This window comes from Mauremys mutica, chromosome 1, assembly GCF_020497125.1.
Source record: "Mauremys mutica isolate MM-2020 ecotype Southern chromosome 1, ASM2049712v1, whole genome shotgun sequence".
In the NCBI taxonomy this organism is placed as follows: Eukaryota; Metazoa; Chordata; order Testudines; family Geoemydidae; genus Mauremys; species Mauremys mutica.
Window position 1 is genome coordinate 157,617,965 of NC_059072.1, and position 23,044 is coordinate 157,641,008.

Sequence of the window (23,044 nt, forward strand, 5' to 3'; positions counted from 1 at the left end):
CCACCTGGTGGACATACTTAAATTACCAGAATGGCTGTTTGCCTCAAATAGTCATGATTGAGCCGCCAAGGTTTAGAGTAGAGCGGGGCCCAGATCCAAGCACCTACACACACATTGTTGGGAAATGTAGACCTGGCCTTAAACTTTCCTGGGCTGAACTTGTCTGTAACTCAGAGGTTTGATTTGTATCTGTTCAAGCTCCAGAAGGTTGGATGCTTATCTGAATTCATCTAAACTTCTTTGGTCTGCACCGTTAGGCTGGAAATCAATGGAGATGTACGGTGCTTCTTGTTACTGGCCAGGCTGGAAATCCCATGGAAACAGCCCTTCCTTGAGTATCTCAGCCCTGCTGCTCTTGGTCCCAGGCATAGAGGGCAATACACTTCAAAGATCTGGACCAGACTTTGTGCTGAGTGGAGTTGCTGCTCGGCTCTACAGAAAGGGGACATCTGGGAGCCAGCTCTGGTGCTGCTCTGGCCTGGGCCCTCAGCACACATCCTGCTGGAGGTTGAGGGAAGGGACAAAGGAGCTGTAGAAGACTGGCTCTGTGCCTGCTGGGCACTCTCCTTTGCTGGGGAAATACCAGCGGAGTTAGGACACAGGGCAGGGAAGGGTCAAAGAATCTGGCCCTTTAATTCAGATACAGTTTGGGGGAATGTAGTGAGGCGGCCTGGCTCCCAGCCGCACCTGAGAGGGACGAGCCAGAACAGCCGCCTCAGTGGGCGGAGCCACCACCACCTGTCCCCGCCCCCCAGAAGTCAAGGGGCGGGACAGGAAGTATAAAGGCCCAGACCCAGCGCTCAGTTGGGCCCCGGCCGCTGGAGAGGACAGACGCTGGTGCCCGAGCTCCTGCTGAACCGAGCCTGCCCCGAGCCCGGTATCCTGAAGAGGACTGGCCGAGCCTGCCCCGAGCCCGGTACCCTGAGGAGGACTGGCCGAGCCTGCCCCGAGCCCGGTACCAGGGGAGGAGTCGAGCCCACCCGTCTCCTGAGGAGCCCATGCTGGTGGACCCCCCTGCTGAAGCCACAACGACACAGGTACCACTGGAGGGGGAGATTGGAAGTGGCCCGGGGGTAGCCGACCCCAGTCTGGCTGCCGCCGACCCTGAGCCTATGTCAGTGTGTTGCGGCCAGGATCCCCACTGACTGCAGTGGATCCCCGCCGCTGCTAGGGCCCCGGGCTGGGACGCGGTGGAGTGGGTGGGCCCGTGTCCCCCCTGCCACCCCACTCACGGGTGGCAGTCTCCCCCCTCACCCCACCACTCAGGCTTAGAAGCCTGGACTTACCTGTTTGCTGCTCAGCCCTGCCTGGGGGCCTGAGCCCCTAAACTGCTATGTGTTTGCTCAGCCCTGCCTGAGGGTCTGAGCCCTGTGCCTGTGTTGCTGCCCCACCCTGAGTTCGGGCGTGGGCTTTACAGACTTGAACTGTTCATTTGCTCAGCCCCTGCCTGAGGGCCTGAGCCCCTGAACTGCTACTCAGCCTCCTGTAGTGAGGCGGCCTGGTTCCCAGGCGCCCCGAAGGCGAAGAGCGACCCCTCACCTGACAAGGGGACCCGTACACGGACCCTTACAGGGAAGATGGCAGGTTCCAGATGGATCTTACTGTCCTGAACCTGCCTCTGTCCCCAGCCTCGGTGGATTCCCTTCTCCCAGGTTCATTGCTGAGTAACTGCAGTTACAATGGATCAGTTAACCTCTGTCCTGCTGCACAGAAACGCTTCTGTCTCCACAGCCATTTTCAGCTCACATCTCAGGGGCATCAGGTCAGCTGCCTGATTAGTCAGGTATGTATGGCCAGACCCTGGAAGGGAGGTTGGTGTTTGCTGGATGTCCCTCTCTTTGCCAGCCAGGGGCGGCTCTATAAATTACGGCCTTCCCCGGTCCCGCCCTTCCCCGGTCCCGCGGCCAGGGCAGAAGTGTCTGCGGCGGGTGCGCTGGTTCGCGGCTCCGGTGGAGCCATGTCATGCCTGCGGGAGCTCAAGCGGAGCCGCGGGAAGAGGGGACCCTCCGCAGTCATGCCTGCGGCAGGTCCGCTCGTCCCGGGCTCCGGTGGACCTACCGCAGGCATGACTGCGGAAGGTCCGCCGGAGCCAAATGCCGCCCTGCCCCGACAATGCCGCCCCACGCGCCTGCTTGGCGCGCTGGGGTCTAGAGCCAGCCCTGTTGCCAGCAGTTAGGTTATCAACTACTCAGTTACATTACCAGGACACCTCGTGGTGATTGCATGTGGTCACTTTTGCTACCGCTATGCACGTACATGGCTTAGGAGGACATCCTTGTGCCTGCAACAAGGAAGACGAGGGAGTAAAGACAGGTCAGAGGTGCACATTGTCACTCACATGGTGATCTTCACGCTGGCTGTAGAGTTGGTGCTGCGGAAGGTGATCTCAAGGTTGGTGACCAAGCTTCTCTTCTGCTGCAAGTGAAACTCCACCAGGCTGTGGTACACTGGGCAACAGACAGCACACGACAGAGTGAGGGCACAAGTCCCTGGTTGGTCCATGCCTTCAGCATTAACCCTCGCCTTGTACCAATGGGAGGGCTGTCCGTCCTCACCCCCTGCATGCTCTGACCTCTCCAGCACCGTATGGAGCAGATTAAGCAGAGCTTTGACATAAAAAGGGAACAGGCTGCCTGCTCAATTGGACATATACTTGTTTACTGTTGGGACTCCATTCCTCACTGTTATTTTCTGAGAGTGAGAGTTAGACAGACATAGACAGAGCCAGAGAGTGGGGAGGGTGGCAGAGAGAAAATGAGGGTGTCGGCGGGAGCCATGTCACCTCTCGTATTAGTGTAAATCAGGAGTAACTCCACTGAGAGTAGTGGAGTCACACAGGTGTAACACTGGTGGAAGTGAGAGAAGAATCAGGCCTATTATCCTCTGTAGTCTCCAGGAGTGTGGCATGAAATGAGGCTGAGGGCCAGATCTCAAATGCCTTCTAGGGCCAGATTCTATTCTCAGGTACACCGGTGGAAAATGGAGTATCTCGCCAGGAGTCAATGGGTATGGAACTGGATGGAGAAGCTGGCCCATAACTCAGAAGAGGACAGTGGCTTGGGTTATCCCAGCATTTGTAACAGTGATGTTCTTCTGCAGCTGGTGAAAGCAGCCCCTCCTCCACTCCCCCAGTGTATAGCTGCTGAAGAAGGCCTAGGGATAGTGAGACTCGCTGAGGAGCATGTGTGCGGGGCACGACCATGTCTGTTGTCCCTCACTGAGGACCATGGCACAGCACAATACAGCATTTCTGCAGCAGGTATTGAGGGATTTACAGAAGCTACCATGAAGCCATATACCCTCTGAATCCATTTCTCAAAGCACCTACAGTTTCCATTAGGAGCAGGGGAAGGACTGACATGTTCCAGGCAACGACGATGACTCTCTTCAGGAGCACTGACATAAATGGAAAGTCTCCATAGTTCATTCATGCCACCAGCCTGGCTTCCTTCTCTCTTTGCTACTTACTGCAGTACGGGGCTGAGGAGGCAGTCACCAAGTAAACTTTCACCTCCTCGGGGAGCTTTGCCACACTGACTCCACCACGCTCCAACAGCCCTAGGGGAAGAAATGAAGCCAATGCAGAGGGGTAAAGACCTGGAGGGAACGGGTGGCAGGAACACCTGATTCACTTCTCACCTATCCCACTATTTTGATGTGGATCAACATAGTCTTTACTTATCTCCAGCATCAGTGAGATCAGGAACAAGCCCACAGTGTCTGCATCCCATCTGCTCTCCACTGCAGGGTTGCACCAGCACACCCAGTGTTACACCGCTGTGATCACCAGGGCAGCCAGCAGTAAGGAGAGTCACCTGGGCATCCAGCCATGCTCCATGATGACACTATTGTATCCTCTAGGCCTGATTCCCCACTGCCCTGCAGCCTGTGCCATCCTTTGCATCTGTCAAGTGAGTGTAAAAAGGCTTCCCAGTCAGGGTGGTACGGTTTCACCCTCACTTTGTGCAGTGTGTACCTAGGGAAAACAGGCTGGCTGTGCTGGGGGGAGGGCTAGTGACTCCTGTTATGCATTCCCCCAGAACCAGAGGAGGTACCATACCTTTCAGGGGCAAAATGCTTCCAGCCAGTGGCTTTCCAGCAGTGCACCTCCTCCCACCCCCAGCACAGCTCAGCCTCAGGGGAGCATGAGAGAGTCCTCCCAGTACTGGAATGCAGCCACCTCTGGGGTGAAGAGAGCCACCGTTGACCAGCATCCTGATGTAGGAGCAATGGGTGAATCTCAAAAGGATTGAAGTTCAGGTTCAGCTCAGTTTAGGGTAAACACTGGCTGCTTCTCTGAACTAGCCAAACTTTTTGACTTAAGTGCCCATTGGTCAGGCAGGTAAGTGAACAACATCTCCTATTGAAACTGCAGGTGGGAATGTAAGGGCTTATCCACACAAACATTGATTCCGTGGCAAGCTGGGGTGTAAATCTACCCTGCACTAGCCTGCTGTGCACTCAGTGTCCATGTGGACCCTGCTGATACGCACTAATGGTTCATTTGTGCACTTTGATTTCCTCCCATTTCATCAAAGCGCACTCAGGAGCGGTTAATGCACATCAGCAGGGTCCACACAGATACTTAGTGCGCAGCAGGATAGTGCAGGGTAGATTTACACCCCAGCTTGCTGTGAACTAAATGTTAGTGTAGACAAGACCTGAGCAGGAACTGAATGACTCATACTGGAATTTGGCCAGGAGACCAGGGTTAACACTAGAGTTGGTCCCAAAGCACAGAACTTGGATTCTGATCTGAACTCAGATTTCTAACCTGCCCCACGTTCAGAGGAATTTGGATTCAGGATTTTGATTTAGCCCATTCAGAGGGAGGGGTCAGCTACAAATCTGACCTTTTTCAGACTTTGGCAGGGGAGTAGATCTGGGGACTTTGCTCAGATTCATTTCCTGCCTTTATGGAATGTGCCATTGGGTGTTCAGTGGCTGCAGGTGTTCAGAACCTTGGTTTTACATCTTATCCCACAGATGCACTTGGAATGCTTCCCTAGGCAGGTTTGAAACCCAGTAGCTCCTGACCATCCCCAGCTCAAAAAAAATCCAATCTAAATGCCCAGCCCTGCAGCAAAGAACTTCAGGTTTCTACTCTCCTCTCCCTTTGGACAGTGGAGTTCCCAGGCTGATATCATACCTATTCTGGGACAGGAGAGCAGGAAAGGCTTGGAACAGTCCAGGCAATGGCCAGCAAGGAAATTTTCGTGACTTGAGCATGGAAACGCCATCATAGGACAGGAATTCTCCAGGGCATTGACATAGAGATGTACCGCCCTCATGTGATCACAGATCAGATAGTTATACCCTGCAAGAAAAAACAAGACTACAGGTATGGTGACCAGGAAGGGACTGACCTCTTGAGCCAATGTGGACGCTCTATGCATTTCTAAGGAGCCCAGCACAGTAATAGCTAGGGTGCAAGTTAAGAAGCACTTTATTCTGTCTGCGAAGGACACATCAGGTACAATTTTCAAAAGTGCCTAAGCAATGTAGGCATCCAAGTCCCACTGAAAGTCAAGTCACTTAGGGTAGGTCTATACTTACCTGCTGGGTCGACGCGTAGAGTTCGACTTCTCGGAATTCGAACTATCGCGTCTAATCTAGACACGATAGTTCGAACTCCGAACGCGCTCCCGTCGACTCCGGAACTCTACCACCGCGAACGGCGGTGGCGGAGTCGACGGGGGAGCTGCGGACTTCGATCCCGCGGCGTCTGGACGGGTGAGTACTTCGAACTAAGGTAGTTCGAGTTCAGCTACGCTATTCGCATAGCTGAACCTGCATACCTTAGTTTGACCCCCCCACCTTAGTGTAGACCAGGCCTTAGATGGTTTTGAAATTTTCATTCCAAATCCCCTCCACTCATCCTTTCCAGGGCAGCTGTGGACTAAGCAAAAGGCTGCAATTCAGGAGTCATAGGTATTAGCTGCCAGTTCTGCCTCTAACTCACTGTGTGACTGTGAGCAATTCACTCGGCCTCTCTTTGTTTCAGTTTCCCAATCTAGAAAATGATGCTACGGATACGCATCCTTCTTTATAAAGCGCTCTGAGGCCTACAGATGGAGAGCCCTATATACAGTAAATTCTAAGGCCTAATCCACATTAGAAAAAGTTTGCCAGCAAAGCTGCACTGACAAGCCCTCTCGGTGTAGATGAAGCTTATACCAGAAGAAAAGGTTTTCTGCCATTATAGCTTATACTGGTTCCCAAAATGAAATAAGCGATACTGGCAAAATAACGTGTTTTTTTCCGGGTAGAACTGCATTTACACTAGGGCTTTTGCTGGTATACAAATATCATTTAAAAAAAAAAATCACCCCCTGGGTACAGGCAAAAGTTTCTAGTGGAAACCTGGCCTCAGTGTGCTTTGCATTTCAGCTGTTATGTTGTTGCATAATCACAGGTAGTGTTATCTGGGCAGTCTTCTTCTCTGAATGCTGAGAGGCAGCTTGGGCAAGATGGGCCGATCTTGTATGATACCGTCATGCTATGGCTTGTCCTTTACACATTTACTGTCCTGCTGTAGTGTCTGCCACACCCCTGCCCTGGCTCAGGTGGGAATTGTTAGTCAAGCAGCAGCTTTACAGGCTGACCGATTGGAATGAAGGGAACGTCCCTTGACAACTTGCCATGAATCCTTCTCACCTAAAGAGATGAACCGGGGGCATCCAGGCTGGTCTTTGCCTCCATTGATGAAGTAATCAATATGGCCTACGGGAATCCGGATACCAAAATCTGAAAGGAGCGAAAAACCCTGCTGAGCTATTATTCCTGCTCCTCCTTTTCTAGGGAAACATTCTAGAGGAAGCTGCTATTTCCCATGTTCCAAAGTCCTAAGAACAGGATGTACCTAACAGTATCCAAGCTGGCCCCAGGCCCACACACATTATGCTGGTTTCTTCACCAGTCTAAGGGAGGATTTCAGGTGTCTTGCTATCTGTTTGCACTCTATAGATTGCTCCATCCTTGTGTATTGAAGCATGGAGGAGAGTGTTCACCTGGGCCTTTGTTTTAATGGGACTTTAACACTGAAGGAAACTGAATGGGAGAAACCTTAATTTGGGAAATGATTTTCTGGTCACCTTTTTGCTGTTTTTCCTTTACTCTATTTGCAGAGATCTGTAACTGAATTAGAAGTTGTTTCCCCCTCCCTCATGGGCTACCCTGCCTGATCCCCAGTGGTGTCAGTGTCCTGGCTTTGTGACTTTATGGTGTGTTTCCCAGGAAATGACTGTGAGGTCATCAGTCACCATTGTGACTTCACTGCAGGAGAAGATGATAGGCTGTGATGAAGGGCAAGACTTTTTCCATGTTCTTGCCCTGCATAATTATCTGTGAGAGGCAGTGATATGTAGTGGTTAGAGCACAGGAGCGGGAGTCAGGAGGCCTAGATTCTATGCCTGGCCCTGCCACTGATGATCTCTGTATTTTTGGACACATCACTTAATGTCTCTGGGCATCAGTTTCCCCCTGCTGTAAAATGGAAATGATACTGACTTTCCGGGAGTTATGAAGCTTAATTCGTAAGTCTCTATAGAGAGCTTTGTGGTCTTCAGAGGACAGGTGCTACAGAAAGGCAAAGCATTATTATTCTATAACATCTTTCATCTAAATTGACCCCTAAGCACTTTACAAAGGTTACTAAGTAATTGTACTATCTCTGGGTCTGATTCTGCTGTTGCTTACACCAGAATAAATGTGAAGGAACTCCCCGGAAGTCAGTGGAAGGAGGAGGAGTGAGGCCCTACATACTCACAGGAATCACTGGGAATGTTCAACAGAGTCCATCAGTGCAGCGTAACAGTTTAGGACAGGAAGTGAAGGAGAATATTGAATTGAAATCTTCAGGGGCATTTTGGGAGCAGTATGTAATGACCAGAGATGACATAAGGCGACGACACTGTATCTTGCACCCCAACCTTTGCAAAAGCTGCCAAGGAATCTATAATGGCAATATATTGTCAGGGCCTCAGGTTGTTCAGGAATTAAAAGGAAACCTTCTCCCCTGCCCAATCTTGGAGGAGCTGGATTGATTAGTTTCAGCAGAAACAATCTTCTCCTGGCGAAACCAGGAGCTATGCTGAGCTGGTCCCAGCAGAAGCTCTCTCTGTGTGTTCCTCCACCTGACTTCCTGCCCATTCATTGATCCTGCTGCTTTCAGGTGCTGGGGATGAAGAGAGACAAAGGGAGGAGCAGTATTTGAGAATTTTTTGACATTGTCTGTGTCTATGCTGGGGAAATTTACAATGTAGTTCTCAGGGGTGCTATTGTTGGTGGGGCTTCTGGTGTAGCTCTCATGGCCAGATTTATTTTTACTATCGTTTGAGTTAAGCCTTCTGGAAAGCAAATCTAACCAAAACACATCCACATCCTAATGTGAGACTTGAGCCTATTATCTTCTGACCTAGAAGGAAGAGCCACTGAGGGCCAGATTAACTCTGGGTCCCAGGCAAACATACACTTTCTAGGCCCCTCTCTTCTAATAACAAACAGCGCTATAGTCTGCTCACCTCAGCCAGGCTGGTCATGGTGTAGATCTGCCAAGGCTGGCTGCTCGTCTTGCCACTGCTTGGGGCACTGCTCACCCTGACAGAGGGGCAGCCAGGCCAGACTGGAGGGGCACTGCAAACCGGCGCACCAGGTTGCAATGCCACTCACTCAAGTGAGTGAAGTTCTTTCAGTCTGCACACAAATTTGCATTGGTAAAAAAAATCACCTCCCTCCTGCCCCCTCCCCCAAAATGTGGGCCCTAGGCGGGTGCCTGGTTTTCCTATGTGTGAATCTGGCCTGGGAGCTAGCCGCTGGGCCACACTGACAGCTACACACTAACCACGTTCCCGGGCATTAATGATGAATGCAGGGTGGAGAGAAGCAGTGGGCTGAAAAGAATAGAAACCAGATTACTGTCTGTATCGGTGTGAATGGCTTCCACAAAGAGAGCATCTCCAGGATCCAGGCGCTCCTCACGGCTGGCTTTTGTGTACTTGGGCCCCGCAGGATCCAGCCCTGTATCAAGATAGAACTAAAGTCTTAACAGCAGACACACTGCCACCCTCTTCCCCCTAAGAGAGCCAGTGCAGACTCTGGAACCAGCCTTGGGTTGAAAGAGTTTAGGTTAGCACCGAGAAATCCAGATGCTGATCCAAGTGTCTTCAGGCTGCAAAAGGGAACAGGAAATCGGATATAATTTCTGGTACGCTTGTGAAATCACAGGGTGGGAATGAGTGGGGAAAGGGAATTGCCAGAAGGTATTGATGCCTGTAATTCACCTGGCAGAGGTAAAAGGGGAAAGAAGGAAGACACATATTGAGCTACTGTTACAAGTTAAAGGTTCAGAAAAGGCAGAAGGCCCTGAATGTGAGGTTGGTGAGCATGTAATTACTGGGGAAGAAAATGATGCTACTTTTATACGCCTGGCGAGGATGTAAATAATAATGTTACTATTGAAGGTGAATCTCAAAATGCTTATGAGGAAACAGAGGAAGAGCAATGCGCCAATTTCCCCTTTTGCTAAATAACTTGGGCCATAACATATACACAGACCTAACATCAGACTAAACTAATCATAATAATGCATGTATCTTTTAAATGTAGAGGAAGAGGACTGTGGTGCAGGTAGCTAGACGGACTGTCTTGTATGTTATGCACCTCTGAGTGTAAAGTGTGCCCTGTGACTGAGCTAGCTCAACATGGCAGCTCTATAGAGTGAGTCACACACACTATGCTCTCTCCTGGGAGCTGTACTGTTGTTCCTGCTTGTTGTTGTTCTTCCTTAATCGGAAATAAAAGCTATTCACTTGAAAGCATGTATTTTGTTCTTTTTGTACTGGAAACATAGGAGTGATCTTTGTGCTGAGGGGCCAGCAAGGACCATCTGATGCAAGCTTTTTTGTGGTTCCCCTAGAACCAGGTCCAATTAGGTTTCCCAGCCAGGACATTTTTCCTCTAAGATGGTACAAGCTCTGAGCTTAAAGGCTCAGCTCTTTATAATTCATTCCTATTGCTCTCAGTCACACACAATCCTTTGGTATTGGTCTGAACATACAAAACTATTCTCAAGCATTAATGCTTTGATTCCCATGGGGTCTAGATTTCCCATCATTAACTGATGGTGCAGTGACAACTGGTCTCCACTCACCCAGCAAGTGGTGTGAATTTTATTATTTGACTGTGTGTGAAAATGTTATGGGCTCTTCACAGTCTGAACAGTGAGACCTGCAAGTGAAATCCTGTACTCATCAGAGGGTTGCTGGCCATTATTCCAAGAAAAAACTTTCCTGAACCACTCTGTAGCTCAGAAGTACCCACAAGCCCAAGACTTCTCAGCTAAAGGACCATTATCAATCCCTTCCCATCAACCTTGTCATGCTTTTTCTGTCCTCACAGTTCAGAGCCATTGGGAGAATCTTGGACCCAATGTTACAATACCTGTAATCCTTCCCAGCTGGCCTCCATGGAACTGCCCCACCAGACCTGCAACATGTGCTCCAAGGCTCACCCCAATGAGGTGGATAGATGTCCCTGACACTCCGAGTGCCTGAGGAATAGGTAATAATAGTTAGTACTTTCCATCCCAGGGTCTCAAAGCACTTTTCAGAGGTGAGTCTACTATTTACCCTCATTTTACAGATAGGAAAACAGAGGCACAGGGAAAAGTGATCTACACAGTCACACAGAAGATCAGTGGCAAAGCCTGGTTTGCTGACCCCTGTCCTGTGCACTGCTCATGGGCTGCACAGCTTCTCTCAGTGCATAGGATGGGTAACCAGAGAGAAATGAAGAGTGGTGGATATTATCCTTACTTAGTTCTTTCTGACATACTGATCACGGACACAAGATCACTCCAAGTCAGAGCGGTCATCTCCTCCAGCCCCCTTCATGTTCCCTCCCCTTGGGCTATCTTCACTCTGGAGCACTTCCCTCAGAACCTCCTAGTTGGGTGACACTGCCCCAGCACCTGGATGTCCCTTCAGCAGGAACAAGAAGGACAAAGTCTCTCTCGTGGCTTCGTCGCCTCCCCACCCCATGCTGATGTTGTTTTCTCTTGTTTCATTGGTTTTAGTTGCATAGGTTAGATTCCATTGACTTGAATGGGACTAAAGCACTTACTTCTGAATAAGGGTCAGTATGAAGTGATATGATACCATGAGCCGTCCCCTAGTTAAATATAATGGGATGCAACAGATACAGGGCAATGCATTCTGAGGCAATACAGTATAATGGGACAGGACACAACACATTTGTCCTATCACCTCAGCTTTGATAGTGTTTGAGACCCACTTTTCACAGGTGTAAACGATGTCACAAGGGGAAAGCAATGGAGGATCAAGGCCTTTGCCTGCAATAGGTGAGGATACAATACGGTGCAGGGCCTGTGATATAGACAGGACAATGCATATGGGACAATGCAATATAGTGAAACACAATGCTAGGCACTCCAGTGTGTGACAATCTATACAATAGGGTAAATGAGAGGGGGCAAGAGGTGGAAAAAGGCAGTGTCCTTAGTACACAGACCCATGGATTGATGGGTTGGAGCAGCAGATGACAGCTCAGTGCACAGCTGGGCTGTGATACTCAGGAGGAAGAGGATCTGGGTATCTGTTTGGCCACTGCAGTGAGCTTATTATGGAATAAACAGCAGAGGTCAGAGTGGAAGCTACTGTCTGGGTTGGTTTGCATTTGCACCTGTTTCTGTCCCTTGGCCAAGCTCCTCCCACCCAGACATTCATTTCCACCTACCAGCAACTTGTTGATGAAATGAGAGATCTCTATGCTCAGCTTCATGACATTTTCCACAGCACCAGGGTAGGTTCTTGTAGCTCCATAAACCCAGTCAACTGCGACCACATTCACCTTGGCAGCTCGGAATAATGCACCCATGAGTCCATTGATCCAGGAGGGCTTTGTGCCCAGTGCTCTGGAGCCATCAGAAATAAATATGTCAGATGCCTTCCAAAATGGGGCACGCACATACGCAGACTTCTCTGGGGTGGTGTCTCAAAATCTCACCTGCTGGATAGGTGAAAGTTTTGTCTACTCTCAGACAGCCCCAAACAGTCTTCCTTCACTGCAGTTCACAGACTGTTTTCACCTACAGCCATTCTGCCCGTTATGAGTCAGAAAGAAACCAAACATTTACATGATGAAAACTAACACCTGCAGTGACAACAGCTTGAGTGAAATTGCCAGAGGCATCAGTCTTGCTGTAGTGCTTAAGCTGATCACCAGCTGAGGTCAAGAAGAAATTTCCTTCCATAGAGAGAGTATAGTCTAGTGAACAGAGTAAAGGTCTAGGCACCAGGAGCTCCTAGTCCCAGCTCTGCTGCCAGAGATCTTTGGCAAATCGTATAAGTCCAGATTTTTAAAGGCATTTAGCGCTGGAACACCAAATTGATTTAGAAGCCTAAATCCCATTCTTAAAAGGGATTTAGGCACTCAAGAGCCAAAATCCTGTCAATTGTCCATGGTATTTGGATTTTGGCTTCCAAGTGCCAAAAACCCTTTTAAAATGAGGTTTAGCCTCCTAAATCAATTACAATGTTGAGTGCAGCGATGCCTAAATGCCTTGAAAAATTTGGGCTTTAACCTCTCTGTGTCACAATTCCTCTTCCATAAAATGATATGTATTTACCTCTGCATGTATTTTATTTATTGATTTCATTTTATACTGTCTCACCCTTCCCAGAAATTAAACTAATATGATTTAAAATCAGCTATGGGCTGGCTGATGCTCCCACAATAAAAGAAACCCACCAAATGGCCACAGCTTTAAAAACCCCGGCTCAAACTCCCTGCCTCCAGGATGAGAAGAAGAAAGGTGGGTTTGGCAGGCTTCCTAGCAGGTTAAGAAATCCAAGCACTGAATGGCTGGGGGGACAGAGGGAGAAAACTCCAAAGCAAAGACTCTTCATGAAGAAAACTAGTAAAAAAAACAGGGGGGAGACTGAATTTGGGGAGGGGGTGGGGGGATATCCCTAATTTTTTAAACCTGTGGAAATTTGAAATTTTAACATTTAATTGAAATGTTGAAATTTGAAGTATTTTGACCAGCTCTGCAGCTCGTCTCAAGAGGAGGGTGAATTAATGTCACAAAAAGTATATTAACATTTTCTCTGGTTTTTTTGGTTGGAATTAGAAATGTTGACTAGATTTTTCACTGATATTTTGAAATTCAGGTCTTTTGACATGGAATGACTTCCCCTCCAATTTAAGCACCTGGCCTGATTGTGGATTATAAATTCTTTGGGGCAGGGAATATCATTTCATTCTAGGTTTGTGCCGTGCCTACCACCCGGGGGTTCTGGTCCATGACCAAGGCTCCTAGGTGCTATGGTAATACAAATAATAAATAATAGCAGCTGAGGTATGACATGAGGAGAGAGAGAAGCAGATCTCTGAGGTAGCTGGGACTGAAAGTGTCCAGCTCGGTTTATGCTCACCTGAAGCCATGGATTATTATCTTGGTGTCCAGGCTGGTATTGAAGTTGGAGTTCTTGATGTCATCGCCAAGTGATATCAGCTGCCCACAGCTGGGGTTTGAGGAGGTGAACAGAAGAAACTGGACCTTAAGTTTCGTGCTCTGTAAGAAGCTTGCAGTCTGAAAGTCAGAGCAGGGCTGCACTGGGATATAGGCCTCCTGCCCTGCAGTGAGAAAGAAACAAAAACATTCATGCCTAGTCGGTGTATGCCCACTGGGAAAGAGCAAATGGAGGGGAGGGGGACGATGGGCTTGTAGTTAGGGCACTGTACTGAGACATTGGAGATTGGGGTACAATTCTCTACTCTACCACAGCCTTCCAGTGTGATCTTCAGCAGGTCACTTAATTTTTCTGTGCCTCCTTTTCCCACATAACATGAGGATAGTACTCTTGTGGCACTGAGGCCTATTGATGGTTCACTACTGTGTGTCAGCAACTCATCAGCCCTGACCTACTCACTGTACCTAACATACTGTTGTCATAATCTATCATATACAAACTGATAACATGCTGGTCCCAAAAATCATCATGTGGTATATGGACAGGGATGTACAGAGAGTTATAAATATGTGCTGGAATTATGTTCTTAAAATGTGCTTGGCAAGCAATACGTAGTCCAGTCTGCCCTAGACAAAAGAGTGTGTATTTGCTTTTCTGACCAGCCAGGCAGAGACAATGAAGGGCAGGGCCGGCTCCAGGCAACAGCTGAGCAAGCATGTGCTTGGGGCGGCCAAAGGGAAGGGGCGGCACGTCGGGCTATTCAGCAGCAATTCGGTGGCGGGTCCCTTGGTCCATCTCAGAGGGAAGGAGCTGCCGCCAAATTGCTGCTGAAGAAGAAAGCGGCGCAGTGAAGCTGCCTCCGATTGCGGCTTTTTTTTTTTGCTTTGCTTTTTTTCTCCGCTTGGGGCGGCAAAAACCCTGGAGCCGGCCCTGATGAGGGTACATCTACATAAAAGGTAAACAGAGCTGACAAGTGGGGGAGAAAACAGCCAGGTGTCTACACCTCAGCAGGAAAGAGAAACTTCGTCTGGGCTTCCTTTTCAAGAATACATTTCAAAGGTTTACTGGACTATGACAAGAGGGGGAGAGAACCACTAATTTAAGTTATCCTTCACCTGAGGAGACAAAGAAACCAAGCACTTTGAGATCTGAGATGTGTCCTGGCTAAAAAAACTGGTCATTCAGACTGGAAGAAAGATGGGTGAGAAAAACTTCTTTGAACAAAGGACTCTAGTTTGTTAAGTTAGATTGAAGTCTTAGAAGTGTATTCTTATTTTTGTTTGTTTGTAACCATTTCTAGCTTTATTCCTTATACTTGGTATCACTTAACCCAATATTCTTTTATTAATAAACGTACCTCTTTTTTTTTTTATTTTACTATAAACCATCTCCGTGCTTTACTTGAAGTGGAGGGTTTGCCAACACCAGTTAAATTAATAAGCTGCTGTATACTGTCTCTTTCAAGGAGCAATGAACTATATAAAGTTCCGTGAGTGCTACAGCCATTGGGGCTGAGCACTGCAGATAGACGTCTCTGGGGAACTCGGGAATTGGGGTTCACTGATTGTTACCTGCTAGGCAAGGTTTGGACTGGCAGGGTAATAAAGAGTTTGCTGGCAAGGCAGACAAGCTGGTGTGGCAGAGAGCTGACAGACGCAGCCCAGCCAGGGCCGCCCAGAGGATTCCGGGGGCCTGGGGTCTTCGGCAGTGGGGGGCCCTTCCGTTCCAGGACCCGCCGCCGAAGTGCCCCAAAGACCCACGGCGGGGGCCGCCCTGCCGCCGAATTACCGCCGAAGTGGGAACCGCCGCCGAAGTGCACCCGGTCTTTACCGCCGAAGACCGAGCTGAACTTCGGCGGCGGGTCCCGCTTCGGCAGTAATTTGCCGGTGGGGGGTCCTTCTGCCCCAGAGCAGAAGGACCCCCCACCAGCGAAGACCGGGAGCGGAAGAAGCTCTGGGGGCCCAGGCCCCGCAAGAGTTTTCCGGGGCCCCCGGAACAAGTGAAGGACCCCGCTCCAGGGGCCCCGAAAAACTCTCGTGGGGGTCCCGGCAGGACCCGGGGCCTGGGGCAAATTGCCCCTCTTGCCCCCCCCCCTCTGTGCGGCCCTGAACCCAGCCACAGCAAAGCTCTCATTTGCTGAGGCTGGGAGGAGTAACAGTGATTTTTAGGCTTGGAAACCCCAGCAGATAGATCAGCTAGAGTCGTAACTATTCAGATTGTGACGTTTTGGGGGCAGGGACAGTCTTTTGCTCCGTGTTTGTACAACACGTGACCCAATGAAGCTCTGACTGGCTTCAGAAAGGCCCAGACTGTTGACATACCTCTGTGAAGCACATGCCCACTCTGGTCTGTGTAATTCTTGCATTTGTTTTTTCACCTCCACCATACCTGGCTACTCTCGCTTAGTCACTGGAGAGCTAGAGATGGCTCTCTCCAGATCCTATCAGCAACACAGTGAGCACCAGCCAGAGAGGATCACTCAAGAGCAAAGTAAGGTCCCTCTTTAGTCCCTTAAGGCAGAGCTCCCAGCCCCCACCTGCATGACAACACATCTGCTACAGTGCCCCAAACGGTTTTTTATTCTGTGTGCTGCATTCGTCATTCTGAAAGTAGTACAAGCTCCCTGTCAACATAGGCTGTTATATTGGTCTAACTAGAGTGGTATAATTATGCTGGTGTAGTTAGGCTGGTAAATTTCCCTATGTAAACAAGCCCTTAGTGTTTTGTTTAGTCCGTTGCCATAGTATGCAATCTGCCAGGTATATTGTGAAATTAAATGTATTATTATTTGTAAGGTGCTTTAAAATCTTTGCATGGAGAACACTACAGAAATGCTATATTTTTATATGCTCAGTGACACTTTTACATGCATGCATATATTGTGCAGAAATGACATAGGTGACAATTTGAAAATGTGCCTTTTAGGTCATATTCATCCTTGGTGCAACTGTGACACTCTGTACCTTGGGGGGAACACCCTGCACCCCCATGTTCATCCTTATAATATGATTGTGTGGTATCCAATGCAAAGTTTGTCATGTCGGGTGTCTTCAGAAGGCTCATGATGCACTGAGCATTGTGGTTGTAGTAATGTTATAGGTTGTAATTTCATGTATACAGTTATGAGGCTGAAAATGTGTCCTCATGGCTTAAAACAAGCCCAGGCAAAAACTCTCCAGGGGGCAGTTCACACCTCATCAGGCCATGTATGGGACAAACCCAGCCCAGCCTCACAGGAACAATGTACACTGGCCTAGGCAGCAACAGAGGATCTGTTGGACTCTCGCGTAAGTCACCCCCCTTCCCTTGGTCAGTTTGGGACTATGATGAGATAATGCTCACCTGACTCTGAAGGGGATGGGGTCAAGGCCAAGAGGGAAGAAAGAACATGATAAAAGGGAGAGATGTTTGCCATGCTCTCTCTCTTCCACCTCCGTCTACAGACACCCACCAAACGATTGGAGTGCTGATCAAAGGGGAGAGCCTTGCTGAAGGGCAACCAGCCTGTGGTGAGAAGCATCTAAGTTTGTAAGGGCACTGAAAATGTTAAGATCAGTTTAGAATGTGTTTTGCATTTCATTTGACCAAATCTGACTTGTTGTGCTTTGACTTATAATCACTTAAAATCTATCTTTCGTAGTTAATAAATCTGTTTGTTTATTCTGCCTGAAGCAGTGCATTTGGTTTGAAGTGTGTCAGAGACTCCCCTTAGGATAACAAGCCTGGGACATATCAATTTCTTTGTTAAACTGACAAACTCATATAAGCTTGCGGCATCCAGCAGGCATAAAATGGACACTGCAAGACGGAGGTTTCTAGGGTTGTGTCTGGGGCCAGAGATATTGGCTGGTGTCATTAGGTTGCACAATCCAAGCAGCGGCTGGCCAAAAGTGCTCACTCATGTAGCTGGGAGCAGCTTACATGCCAAAGGCTGTGTGTGAGCAGCCCGGAAGTGGGGGTTATCTCAGCAGAGCAGAGTAAGGCTGGCTCCCAGAGTTGAGGATTGGAGTGACCTAGCAGATCAATGGTCCAGATAACACCAGAGGAACATCACAGCAACCCCACTGAAAAGCTTGACTCTTCTCCATACTCATTCTCTTTCCACTACACCCTAAACTTTTGTTCCTTCTCTAAACAACCTCGAAGCCATGTTTAAAACAGAAACAAGAAATCCCCTTACAAATAATTCATTATCATATCATCAGAATCATAGAATATTAGGGTTGGAAGAGACCTCAGGAGGTCATCTAGTCCAATATCCTGCTCAAAGCAGGGTCAACATCAACTAAATCATCCCAGCCAAGGCTTTGTCAAGCTGGGCCTTAAAAATCTTCCTAGGTAACCCATTCCAGTGCTTCACCACCTTCCTAGTGAAAAAGTTTTTCCCTAATATTTAACCTAAACGTCCCCCACTGCAACTTGAGACCATTACTCCTTGTTCTGTCATCTGTCACTACTGAGAACAGCTAAGCTCCATCCTCTTTGGAAGCCCCCTTCAGGTAGTTGAAGGCTGCTATCAAATTCCCCCTCACTCTTCTCTTCTGCAGACTAAATAACCCGAGTTCCCTCAGCCTCTCCTCATCAGTCATGTACCCCAGCCTTCTAATCATTTTCATTGCCCTCTGCTGGACTCTCTCCAATTTGTCTCCATCCCTTCTATAATGTGGGGACCAAAACTGGATGCAATACTCCAGGTGTGGCCTCACCAATGCCTAGTAGAGGGGAATAATCACTTCCCTCGATCGGCTGGCAATGCTCCTACTAATACAGCTCAATATGCTGTTGGCCCTTGTAGCGGTGTGGCGACTTACTGGCACGGCGCCTCCCACTGGTCAACCTGGGAATTAGCTCTCTAGCCTTTGGAGCACCCTCTGCTGGCCAACATCCCGCTTGCCGCTGGCCCCCGTGTCCCTCCCAGACCCCGGTGCCCCTTTACCCAGGGGTTATGCCCACTGCAGCAACCCACAATCTGGGTCTCCCCACTCAGGGGAAACCTCAACCCCCTATCTCCACCTCGGCTCAGTCTTTGGCTACTGCCAGGCACCATGTAGCCCCCATTCACTGGGGCAGACTGCAGTGTACAAGCCACTCATCATAGGCAAAGGGGTTTGGACCTGCTGCCTCTGCCTACCCTTGGCTGCCCCTCTGCAGTCCCAGTACCTTTCCAGCCTTTATCAAGGCCTGCAGCCTGGGGAATTTCCAGGCTGGAGCTCCCCAGCTCCTCTAGCCTTTCCCCAGCCCTGCTCCACTCAGGTACCCTGCTCAGCTCCCAGCAGCCAGGCCCTTCTCTCTCAGGAAGATGGAGAGAGACTGTGTCTTAGCTCCAGCCTACCAGCCCCTTTATAGGGCCAGCTGTGGCCTGATTGGGGTGTGGCCTCAGCTGAGGCTGTTCCCCCAATCAGCCTAGGTTCCCTACCACAGCCGTCTCCCAGGGCTGTTTTCAGCCCGTCAGGGCAGGAGCGGGGTTACTGCCCTGCTACAGCCTTCTTGGCAACAGGGGCACACTGCTGACTCATATCCTGTTTCTCATCCACTGTAATCCCCAGGTCCTTTCCTGCAGAACTGCTGCCCAGCCATTCGGTCCCTAGTCTGTAGCGGTGCATGGGATTCTTCCTTCCTAAGTACACGACTCTGCGCTTGTCCTTGTTGAACCTCATCAGATTTCTTTTGGCCCAATCCTCCAATTTGTCTAGGTCACTCTGAACCCTAACCATATCCTCCAGTGTATCTACCGCTGCTAACTAGACATTGAGCCATTGATCACTGCCAGTTGAGCCCGACAATCTAGCCAGCTTTCTATCCACCTTATAGTCCATTCATTCAATCCATACCTCTTTAATTTGCTGGCAAGAATACTGTGGGAGACCGTATCAAAAGCTTTGCTAAAGTCAAGATATATCACATCCACCACTTTCCTCATATCCACAGAGCCAGTTGTCTCATCATAGAAGGCAATCAGGTTGGTCAGGCATGACTTGCCCTTGGTGCAGAGGTGAAAGTAAGTTGGTATGGTCCGGTACGGCGTACCAGCAAGAGCCAGTACGCCGTGCCGGACTGGACCGGCTTCCGCGGTGGTGATTTAAAGGACACAGGACTCCAGCCGCTGTGGGGAGCCCCGGGCCCTTTAAATCCCCACCGGAGCTCTGGCAGCCAGGCTCGGGCGGGGATTTAAAGGGCCCGGAGCTCTGCAGTGGCTGGAGCCCCAGGCCCTGTAATTCGCATCTGAGCCCCGGGGCTCCCAGCGGCCTCTGCAGCTAGTAGCTCTGAGGTGATTTAAAGGCCCTGGGGCTCCCAGCCACAGCCAAAGCCCAGGGCCTTTAAATCTTGAAAGGCCACGCCTCTTCCTGTTGAGGCTACTCCCCCGCTCAGGACTCCAGTGTATCGGTAAGTCCTTTAAGTTACTTTCACCCCTGCCTTGGTGAATCCATGTTGACTGTTCCTGATCACCTTCATCTCCTCCAAGTGCTTCAAAATGCTATCCCAACTGAGGACACTATAAAAATATCCTGGAGGGACCATTGTTGAATGTTGCAAGGAACTGAGAATCAAGAAACTCAGGGCCCAAGTCTCCCACTGCAGGATATGAGAATCTCCCACTGAAATCTATTGAGACTTACCCATGCCTGTGTGGATGGGGAAAGGAGAACTGGGCCCAGGGGTTGCATTTCTGACTGCAAGTGAGCAATGATGTGATTGAGCAAGGCTGATTAGAAAGGACAGTCTTGTGCCTTCCATGAACAGCAATTGGCAGCAAACAAGGGAAGGAGCAGGGAGTTACACTGTAGAAAGTGCAGGTTCCATGGGATTTTAGCATAAGAGAACAGTTTTTCAGTGATTTTTTTTTAAACCAACCATAGGGTCCCATATCTTTTTTCAGATCAGACATGCTCCATTTTCAAGACAGAAGTCGGTTTTCTAATTTACTAAGCCTGCCAAACTGAACATCCCATCTAGCATTTTCTACCTCATACTTAGCTATTGCTAATAAAGATTTTGCAGGGTAAACTTAGTTGATCGTTGGGTTGCTGTAATTACTTTTGTAAAGCCAAGTTGGTGGACCTGCCTCACAGACACGTGTGGTGGAACCAATATGTGGGGGTAAGAAAGGGTCATTTCTACAGTCACTTTTCTTACCAAAACTCACTTGGCTCTAGCAGGGACCCGATATACATGTTGGATTGTGTAGTGTAGGGACCATCAGTTGAATTCACTGCCAGAATCTACATCTGTCAAATCTTCGAATTCCTTGCCCACCACCTCTGGCGCATGAGCCTCCACTAGTACCCTCCTTACCTGCACATGCTGAGCTGAGCAGCAGGACAGCTGCAAGAACAAAGAGAAGCTTCTTCCTGGGATCCTCAGCCTTCTTCCTGATCAATCTTCCCATGCTGTAATCCACAAGGCCTTCACCAGAGGCGAAGGAAAAGCAAGCCCTCTGCAACAGGAGCCTTCTGAGCAGGTTGGTTCTGTTAATGTTTAATACAGCCTGTGGGTTTTTTTTGGAAAAACGTGGGAGCCCTCACTTCTGCCCTTGCTTGATTATTGGCCAAAGTCACAGCGACAAGCATAGAACATTATTGATTCTCACATAAAGGACATTGAACCCACTCCCCTCTCCAAACAAACAGCCTCAGAAGTCAATTACTGGCATGATTAACACTAGCTCAGTTCCTGTCATTGTAATAATGATACACTTCTATAGCCCTTCCATCCAAAGTCCATTCAACTCAAAGCTCCCTGGTAAAGTATGGAAATATTGTCACCTCCATCTTATGGAGAGTCATGAAAATCAAATTATTGTTTAGTAGCCTGAGATCACATATACTCGGCCCCTGGACGCAGCCCAGTGAAAATGAGCAAGTGAGTGAGCGTGGGGAGAGTAAGCGACAGAGGAAGGCGGAGATGGAGTGAGTGGGGCCGGGGCCTCAGAGAGGGGACGGGGCATGGGCAGGGCCTTAGGGAGGAGCGGGCAGGGGGCCGGGCAAGGGTGTTCGGTTTTGTGCAAATAGAAAGTTGGCAACCCTATCTGCAGATTAGGCCACTTACCTAGAATTCTATATTCTAAAGCAGTGGTTTTCAAACTTTTTTTCTGGTGAGCCAGTTGAAGAAAATTGTTGATGCCTGCGACCCAATGGAGCTGGGGATGAGGGACTTGGGGTGCAGGAGGGGGCTCCAGGTTTGGGGGCGCTCAGGGCTGGGACAGGAGGTTGGGTTGCAGGAGAGGGTCAGGGCTCTGGACTGGGGGTTCAGACCTGGGGTGGGGCTGGGGATGAGGGGCTTGGGATGCAGGAAGGGGGTCTGAGTTTGGAGGGGGCTCAGGGCTGGGGCAGGAGCTTGGGGCTTGGGCTTGCTTCGGGCGGCTCCTGGTCAGCGGCGCAGTGGGGGTGCAGAGGCAGGCTTCCTGTCTGTCCTGGCATCACGGACCACGCTGCACCCCAGAAGTGGCCAGCAACAGGTCTGCCTCCTAGGCAGAGGCGCGCAAACGTCTCCGCGTGATTCTTGCCTGTAGGTACCGCCTCCCCAGCTCCCACTGGAGCTCGGTGCTCAGGGCTGGGGCAGCACATGGAGCCCCATGGTCTCCCCACCTAGGAGCTGGACCTGCTGCTGGCCACTTCCAGGGCACAGCATTGTGTCAGAATAGGTAGGGCTTTGCCTGCCTTAGCCTGACTTTTAACGGCCTGGTTGGCAGTGCTGACCAGAGCCACCACGATCCATTCCATGAGCCAGTACTGGGTCACAACCCACAGTTTGAAAACCACTGATCTAAAGCCAGGCACCTAAAATTCCCAAATGTTGGTGTAAGTGACTTTACAATGTTGCACAGCAAATTAGGGGAAGAACATTATTGGGCTCAATACAGAGGTATCTGGGTAAAACTTGATATCCTGAAATACAGAGGAAGAGAGACTAGAAGATAATCTAATAGTCTCTTCTGGCCTTAAATTCTATGAATCTATGAAACCCACATTAGAAACAAGGACTTCCTGTTCCCCAGCCCCACTCCACCCCACTCCACCCCCCACCCCCACTCCACCGCTTCAGTCACTAGACCGTACTGTCTCTCAAAATAAGGCAGTGGCAAAGTTTTTACTCTAATGGGACCACTCCTGCTTGTCTTACATGCATAGCCCCACAGATTTCAGTGTGATTGTTGATGAGTAAGGATATGAGTGAAGCTTGCAGGATCATGCTCCAAACTATTAAACTGATCTCATAAATTTAAAATGTAGTCTCCATAGCAACAGTATGGGTATAGCAACACTGCATTTATCCCTTATACTAGAACATAAGAGACCACAAGAAGGAAACCAATGAACTTTTCCTTCCTTTTTCAGTTGAAACTAAGATAACTAAACCTTCTTTTTAGCAGGATTCATTAGTTAATATTTATCAAGTGCTTTGAAAATACATAACACTATATCATAAGTGCTGAGTATTAATATTACAACATTATGTTAATACAAACCTACAAGTAAAATGCACGGAAGAGTTGTTTGTGTCTTCACAGCATTGTACGTACTTTCAGAGCTGTATAAGGAACCGATGCATTA

At 49.2% G+C, this 23,044-nt stretch overlaps 1 protein-coding gene across 1 annotated transcript in view; it reads right to left on the bottom strand.

Moving 5' to 3' along the window:
* Window positions 1-23,044, bottom strand: part of PLA1A (phospholipase A1 member A) — a 32,531-nt gene that overhangs the window by 5,420 nt on the left and 4,067 nt on the right. The window contains exons 2-10 of the mRNA XM_045001150.1: window positions 20,787-20,959; window positions 13,455-13,656; window positions 11,755-11,932; window positions 10,441-10,549; window positions 8,917-9,018; window positions 6,658-6,747; window positions 5,150-5,317; window positions 3,469-3,558; window positions 2,339-2,447 (exon numbers count right to left, since the gene is read on the bottom strand). Of these exons, the coding sequence (XP_044857085.1) occupies window positions 2,339-2,447; window positions 3,469-3,558; window positions 5,150-5,317; window positions 6,658-6,747; window positions 8,917-9,018; window positions 10,441-10,549; window positions 11,755-11,932; window positions 13,455-13,656; window positions 20,787-20,880 (1,142 nt within the window). The 5' untranslated portion in view covers window positions 20,881-20,959. The remainder of the gene's footprint in view (window positions 1-2,338; window positions 2,448-3,468; window positions 3,559-5,149; window positions 5,318-6,657; window positions 6,748-8,916; window positions 9,019-10,440; window positions 10,550-11,754; window positions 11,933-13,454; window positions 13,657-20,786; window positions 20,960-23,044) is intronic.